Source organism: Amaranthus tricolor, chromosome 8, assembly GCF_026212465.1.
Source record: "Amaranthus tricolor cultivar Red isolate AtriRed21 chromosome 8, ASM2621246v1, whole genome shotgun sequence".
Classification (NCBI taxonomy): domain Eukaryota; kingdom Viridiplantae; phylum Streptophyta; class Magnoliopsida; order Caryophyllales; family Amaranthaceae; genus Amaranthus; species Amaranthus tricolor.
In genome coordinates this window covers 31,072,095-31,080,125 of record NC_080054.1, presented here as the reverse complement: position 1 = coordinate 31,080,125, position 8,031 = coordinate 31,072,095, and the positions used below count along the sequence as shown (strand labels likewise).

General features: G+C 31.9%; 1 protein-coding gene across 1 annotated transcript; it reads right to left on the bottom strand.

The window, feature by feature from the left end:
- Positions 1 to 223: 223 nt before the first annotated feature.
- On the bottom strand, positions 224 to 6,580 carry LOC130820724 (serine/threonine-protein phosphatase PP2A-2 catalytic subunit). Its single transcript, XM_057686215.1, has 6 exons — positions 5,841 to 6,580; positions 3,785 to 3,899; positions 1,880 to 1,988; positions 1,717 to 1,794; positions 1,372 to 1,563; positions 224 to 1,016 (listed from the first exon to the last, which is right to left on the bottom strand). Exons 1-6 carry the CDS (start codon positions 6,091 to 6,093, stop codon positions 843 to 845), a joined length of 921 nt encoding a protein of 306 aa, XP_057542198.1. The 5' UTR covers positions 6,094 to 6,580; the 3' UTR covers positions 224 to 842.
- Positions 6,581 to 8,031: the final 1,451 nt, after the last annotated feature.

Sequence of the window (8,031 nt, the reverse complement as noted above, 5' to 3'; positions counted from 1 at the left end):
GTTGAACAACCATGAACATAAAGGTAGCTAAGAAATTTTTCAACTAAAATTACACTATTTTTTCATTCCAATTACCACCGTTTACTACCATCTACCAAACAAGCCGTCAAAGTATAATATAACTCCAACGGACAACTCAATTTGGCGTAGAGGCAAGTTGTAAGAGGAAATGCTATAATCTAGCTCAAAAAACCTATGTCCATTTAGTCTGCTTCTCTAATTTGGTTTGGATCCCAATATCTTCTTTAAAAATGCACATATTTAACAAAATAAAATTACAATAAATGCAAGTTTATCAAATGAACTAAAACTATAAAGATACAAATTGAGCTTGATATGATAACAGGTGATATACTTGAATATTCTTCATAGTGAAATTGAACCTGAGTTATGAGTACGACTTATGAGGTATACGAATTATCAAAACATACAAAAATTAAAAAAAAAAATGCTGCAGAATAGCATAAGCAGCATGATCTTCAATTTCAGCTATGCCCTCAGGAAACCCAAGCACTAAATAGCCTTATTAACCCCGTATTATTCCAGCCGTCCTCACGGATTTGGCGGAAAACGAGACCAACATACTGAAACTCTGCCTTCAAGATTTTGTAGAAGTAACATTAAAAACATTACCAAATACCATTCGCTGCTGCTACATGCTTTCCTGCGGGAAATATACAAATAAACAACTGAGGCCTTCATTAATTCAGAGCAAAATATCATTCCGAAGCAATGAATGATGTTGACATTGGCCTCAAACAACTGAAAATCCTCCCTTTCAAATAAATCTACAGCAACACGAGGAGTAAGAGTTTTACAAACGACAGATGGAGCTATTGAAATCACAAAAAATAGTCTGGGGTCTTGCGAGTGGTGTCGGGTTCAATCTGTCGAGGGGCAGGGTCAAACTGAAGAAAGTTTTGTTCCATATGCTCTCCAATCTCAAGAATTGCAGCCATATTTCCACAACGGTAGCAGTAGTTTGGAGCACTAAAAACTGTCACTACATTTTTTTCCTGCAAAATTACACCGTAACTTAGCAAATAGTTTCAAAATAGTATTGAAACACTTGGGGGTGAAAATTATACTCTCTCAATTTCTTTCAGAGTGTCTCAATTTTTATTTTTTTTTTGCACTATTCATCAATCATTTTTAGTTTGTATCTTATTCTTAATCAAGTTAAAACAAAGTGGAATTTTGTTTCATTTGTTTCAACGTAAAATGTATAAATTTTAACTTTAACAATTTTAAATTATATACAACTAGACATACTAAGAATTAAATTACTGCATTGGATTCCGTATAAAAGCAAATGGGACATCCCCAAAGAAACGGAGTATCTAAACTCCAGGAATAGGGCTTTCCACAAACCTGACACCAATTATAACCATCCATAACAAGCTGGTGGGCTCGAGAAATAAGAGAAAGGCCATTGGTGTGGTTGAAGTGAGCTGCTATATCCTGCCCAAAAGTGTAGCCAGCTCCACGAGGAGAAATTCCCCAACCACATCGATCATCAGGATCAGACCACAATAGATCGCACATTGGTCCTTCATGAGGAACCTCCAAATAGAGAGTAAAACACATGCATCAGTGTGAGATAAAATATGTTCACCCTACTGTTAGATTTTTATCTTTCGACAATTGAATACCAGCACCAGCAGGAGCACCTTTCATTTGGAAAATTAAAATTATGGTTATTATATTGCAGCATACCTCCTGTATACGATCCAAGGCTCGGATGTTGTCCAATGTGTCTAAAGATGGTGAAAGGCCTCCATGCAAACAGAAAACCTGTAATTCAGTTGTTTTGGATTAGTTACTATGGTCAACCTTGGACCCATAATTTAAATATAGTGAGCATTTTAACAAGTCTGACCTGACTCTCAATAAGAGCTGTAAGAGGTAGATAATCAAAAAGATCAGTGAAATGCTTCCAGACATTTGCATTTCCATACTTCCTTAAACATTCATCATAGAAACCATAGCTGAAGTTCAATATAGCAAAACCATCAGATTAACACATAAATTAATATAAATTAATTACAGTTGGATTTCAAATACAATAAGGTTCAATAAAGAAATACTACAAAAAATTAATGAAACAACTAAATCAACACCAACATTTAAGTGCAATCGTAATTATAATGTAGAATCTAATTATTCAGCACATACACATTGGCGTCTACTAAGGGGTCTTGGATTTCCTAGGTCCAACATAAATTATATATCATGGAGTTTCTTGAGAAAAATTGTAAAAAATATTGTATATAAAATATGTCATGGTACCTTCGTGTTTTGTTTTTATCTAATTATAATTATTATGATCAATTTCGAGAATCCCATAGTTAAATTTTTATATCCGCTACTACACATAAATATTATGTACACTTGTTATCTTTACCTATTGGACTCAAACTTAAGCTCAATAAATTATGATAATTAAAAATTATAATTTCCATTCAAATAAGCCTATAATAAAGAGATTAGAAATATATTCAAAGTAATAGAATGTATAATCAAAGAAACACACACATATATATATATATATATATATATATGCAGCAGAGGTGGGCGCTAGTAGTAGACAATATTTTACAGCGCACAATAACACTGTTGAATGAATAACATTTGGCATGCAAATGGTGGACTGTTGTACCACAAACGATATGCAGCGGGTGTACTAAAAAATTTCCATGGGAAAAAAAAGAAAGTAATTTGGGAAGATGATGTCACGGGTGCTTTGAAATGGAGAATATACTGCAAATTTTCACTGTAGACAGTGATGTAATGAGTACTTGGCCGAGGATTGCAAAAAGGAAGAAACGGTCGATTGTAGGAGTCAATTGATGAAATGAGTATTATCCTCATCAAAAGCCGAGTAGTTCAAACAGGACATACCCACCCGATTACCTATATTAGAGAAATAGTAAAGTTGTGATGAAATACTACTTGAAGGCCCCACACTTGGGGGTTTTCAAATTTCCGCCCACAAAAATAGTTATCCAAGGAGTTCTTTTTTCTAAACCTCAAAAATAAATCTAGCACCCATTTCATTACACACATTTCTTTTAAACAACCCAAAAAGTCTTCAACGATTATTTAGGCGTGATAAAATTTTCCTTTAGTTTCCCAATTTCTTTTGATTCCATTACTTTAAAACCTAATTTCATACACCTTAAGAATAAGTTGGGTCTTTGGATGGCCAGGATGCAACGCATCACACTTGGGGTGTTAAAAGGAATTATTTATGAGGGTATGTAGTGCATCAGATTTTGGTTATAACAGGAATCATGTATTAGAGTATAATAGTGATTATCTAGTTAATTAATTGGCTTGGAAAATAATTTAATAGCGGAAAGTAGTATATATAGAGGAGGGAGAGAGTTAGGGGTCTGAAAATATTTGTATTAAGTTTCAACTCATTTTGGAAAGTAAAAGCCTCTCAAAAGCCTGTAATTTACTATCAGAGTATATCGTATTCTTTTTGGTTTCCTACATCAGTTTATTTTAACAAATATCAACTTCAATATTACAAATTACATTCGCGTACATTTCTACTTTTAACAATCTTCCATTATTGCACTAAACTATTAATTTTTTTTGGTTGTACACAACAATAGAAAACCTAGTCTATCACACACATCTTCCAGATTGTAAAAGATTTTTATTACAATTTGGGTGCATCCAACAAATACATGTGAGACAGTATTCCTGGGCCAAATCGTCAAACTGCAAAGGACTAATAGTTGTGCGATATAGAAGAGAAGCAAAAGAGACTTACACTTGAGTAATTTGTCGACTTTCGTGATTTCCTCTAAGAATTGTAATTCTATCTCTGTAACGAACTTTTAAAGCCACCAGGAGAGTAACAGTCTCTACTGAATAGTATCCACGATCTGTCATCATGACAGTAAGCAAAAGGCAATATGTTAAGAGGCGGAAACACCTTTTGCAAATAAATTAAATTATAGTAGCAAGTATCCTCCTATCAAGAAAAAGGCTAAATGATGAGAAACCATTGAATCCATGAACATTAAGTAAACAATAGCAGCCCCAGGCAGAGGCACATAAAAGGAACTTGGTGGTGAAAATTCACATCAACACTCAAAATGGCTAATGGCTATAGAGTTAAGTGTAATGAATTATACCAGATTTCACAGAGTAAATTATAAATAAAAACATGGCACAGAATGCAAGTCCACATATTAAAAAAGAATAAAAAAACATTTTGTAACAAGAAAAGTATATACAACCAAGAGTCAATAGAAGATCATACAAAGTGGATCAAGCAAGATGGAGCATGAATGCATGATGGTCTTGGAAAGTTGGTCTTAACCTTGTGATAGCAATGAGGTCGTTCACAAATGACAACTTTTTTTTTTTCCAGTTATTACATGAAATAGCTAAACAAATTCATTTTCCCCTATGAAAAAGCAAAAGTGCATGAAGCGCAAAAAGCACAAACCGCGCACAAAAACGCACACTTTACGTATATCTTTGAGCCCAGAGTAATAAAAGAGATTTTTCTAAAGCCTCTATGCGAGGCGTACTTATCACGCTTTTCAAAACTTAGCTACAATCAAGTATAAACTAAAGAAGATTGAGACTTAAAAATGAAATTTGGATCAAACATTTATCATGATCCATAGTAAAAAGAGAGAGGGGGGGGGGGGGGGGGGGAATGGAGCTATAAAATAACATTCATTTTATACAAAACTTAGTCTAAGTACTTTGGTACACAAAGAACTTATCATTCACCAGAGGCATGCCAAATTATACACCGGATAAAATTACGTACAACAATGTAACTCAGATTACTTTGGTCCATCACATTCCAACAATCATTTACCCCTATTGGGCATTCTAAGACTACTACCCAACGATGCCCAATGAGCCTCGGATATTTTACATAATATAATTACACCACATCACATAAAGGCCTAAAACATATATTCATATTGGCAAACTAAGTCAATATCATGATCCATGTCCCATGATTCCTGCTTCAAAATGTATAGTTTATAGATTGAAATGTTTATGAGTTCTATAGCTTGTAGCTTTACCTGGAAAGAACTCCTTTCCCCCGCAGGGTTACATTGACACCCTTCTTGAAGCTATATTAAACCTTATCTCCATAAAATGATCCTAACATCATTACAACTCTCTAAACAGTCCATGTCTTCAAGACTTCAACATCTTAATCCCATGATACGCAATCAAAATGATTTGAACTAATCACCTTGCAACAAATAGGACAATATCCACCTTAATTGCTCAAATTTCTACAGTCCTAGAGATCACACTAACAAATATGGGGGTATACTTCATTCCTTACAAATGGAGGTAAGGATCCTCATAATTCATAAATATGGAAATAGTTTTACCGCTATAATTTCTCATAAAAGTCGTCTATACAACTCTTCTTTGTATTCAACCATTACATAACCAAGAGAGAATCAATTAATAGATTGATTTTTCAGCAACATTACCCTCACATTTGAAATCGATGTGTAATCATCTTGCCTACCATTTTTTTTCTTCTCGAATCCACTCATGAACCAACACACAAAACAAAATTCCTCTAATTTTTCCTATTTAACATCAAGCTTATGTAATAAAACAGCTCCGTCACATAATCAAACCGGCTCACACATTTAAGGACAACGATACTCAAATGAAATCAAAACGAAGAAAGTAAAATACATCATTTTTACACATTTTAGAATTCTCTTCTCTTAAAATGGAAGATCTCACAAATTTTCAATGAACATGAACAATATTAAATTAAAAGAAAAAATCCAGCTGAAACAAAAGAATTAATTACTTTCAAAACTGACCTACATAATCTCCCATGAAAAGATAATTAGTATCAGGAGCATTTCCGCCGATACGGAACAACTCAATGAGATCGTAAAATTGTCCGTGGATATCTCCACAAACCGTCACCGGACACTTCACAGGTTGCACGTTCCATTCTTCAACCAAAATCTCTCTCGCTTGATCGCAAAGTGTCTTCACATCTCCTTCCGATAATGGCTTACATTCCATCAACTGTTCGATCTGCCGATCTAGATCCGCCTGTGACGGCATTTCTTAGATCTATAAATGACGATTATCGATAAATCTTCAAAGATACGATCAGGTATCACAGCTTTTCGTCTCTTTAAAGAATCCAAATCAACATAAGTTGCGATTACGGAAATAAGCTAGGGTTAGGTTTCGAATCGAAGAAATAAAATCAAACCCAGAAAAAAAAAATCGATTTAGTAATTTATTGATCTTTTAAAGATCATAACATGAAAGGAGAGAAATTATGCAAGCGATTTGGCTCCATTGAAGTGGATTAAAATTCGTGAAATTCTTCTCTTTTTTCTCCCTCGCTTTTTTTTTTACTTTTCTTTTCTCCTCTAATTCTGTGACCTTCTCTTTCTACTTTCTCTCTCTAAAATAGCAAAATTCGGAAATTGTTAAGGAAAAGTGTATTTATATTATACAGAAAGAGAAAAGGTGAAATGAAATTGAAAATGTAGGTTAGATGAAGAATAGTAGAGGCCAGAGAAAGAGTTTGAGCGTAGAGGATAAAATTGTAATTCTAGACTCCGGTGGCTCCGCTGAGTCAAAATAGACTAGTCGTTATGACACGTGGTTTCATTGGTTGAGGGGAGGATTATTTTGCATGGTTCATGCTTCATTTGGGTTTTTTCTTCTATTATTGGTCATTGAAAATTATAAAATTATCCAATTAGTTTTTATATTTTTAACGTAGAAAATGTTTTTTTTTAAATTATAAAAAAGAGAAAATGAGTGCATAAGAGGTAGAGATTGTATACTTCTATTAATTTCAATACTTGTTATTCTAATGTTTTTTTATGTACTTCATAAGAAGTAGTAATTATTTAATTAATTAATAGGGATTAAAAAATTATTCCGTATTTAATTAACTATTTATGACTGTAAAATTAAGAACAATTAATTATTTAATTTTTTAAGATTAATATGTTATCCTATTCATGGTATCGAGAATTTAATATAAAAATTTATATATCATTGCATTATATTTTTCAAATTATTAATAAAAATAAGGTCCTTATTAACAATTAAAAAACAAGAAAATGAGTCGCGTATATTATGATCAACTCCTTTGTACAATAGGTTTATGTGTCAAATTTGTTTTTTCTACTTAGTTATATTCTATTTTCTTCTAAGTTTACCACAAAACACAAATCCAATAAATTATAAGTTAAATATATTTTTTAAAAATATCTTCCCTTTTCCTTTAAACTTCATATTATGTTAGAATGAAAAAGAAATAAAGTTAATGGCAATTGGCAAATAAAAAAAATTGTTTTTGCTTTTAAGAATCACTCATATATATCAAATAAGGAAAAAAAAAAATCAAAGATAATTCAGAAGCAATTAATAGCTCATTAATACAAATTATTAACATAAAAACTTCTTATTAGATATTATTCACCAAAAAACGGTCTTTTATAAAAGCAACTCATAATAGTAGAGATCACACTTCTAATGGTATAATTCTTTTGGGAATTGAACCCAATTTTCCACATTTGGTTTGGATGTTTCATGTATGATTGTATATTTGCACTCCCTTTAGCCATCCTCCAACCCCACAACCACAAGCAAGGAAGAACACGATCTTCCAAGTTAAATGAAAAGAAGGGAAGATCAATCCCCAATATCTACATGGGCCTTATTTGTTTATATATACTCATCTTTCCTCATTCAGTAATAATATTTCGAATTTCAAAACGAGAATAAAAACTCATTACAAAATGAGTAAAATAAAATAAAAGAGTAATTGTTATCTACTAGGATATAACTTTCTTTCAATTATACAATGATTTAGTATATATATATATATATATATATATATATATATATATATATATATATATATATATATATATATATATATATATATATATATATATATATATATATATATATATATATATATATATATATATATGTATTTATATATATATATATATATGTATTTATATATAT

What these genes read in the sequence shown, in the direction of transcription:
- LOC130820724 (XM_057686215.1), bottom strand. Translation starts at nt 6,093, where the DNA reads ATGCCGTCACAGGCGGATCTAGATCGGCAGATCGAACAGTTGATGGAA. An exon ending in AGTCGACAAATTACTCAAGT is followed by an intron (nt 1,989 to 3,784) that starts GTAAGTCTCTTT and finishes ATTGAACTTCAG; the next exon opens with CTATGGTTTCTATGATGAAT. An exon ending in ATGGTTATAATTGGTGTCAG is followed by an intron (nt 1,017 to 1,371) that starts GTTTGTGGAAAG and finishes GTAATTTTGCAG; the next exon opens with GAAAAAAATGTAGTGACAGT.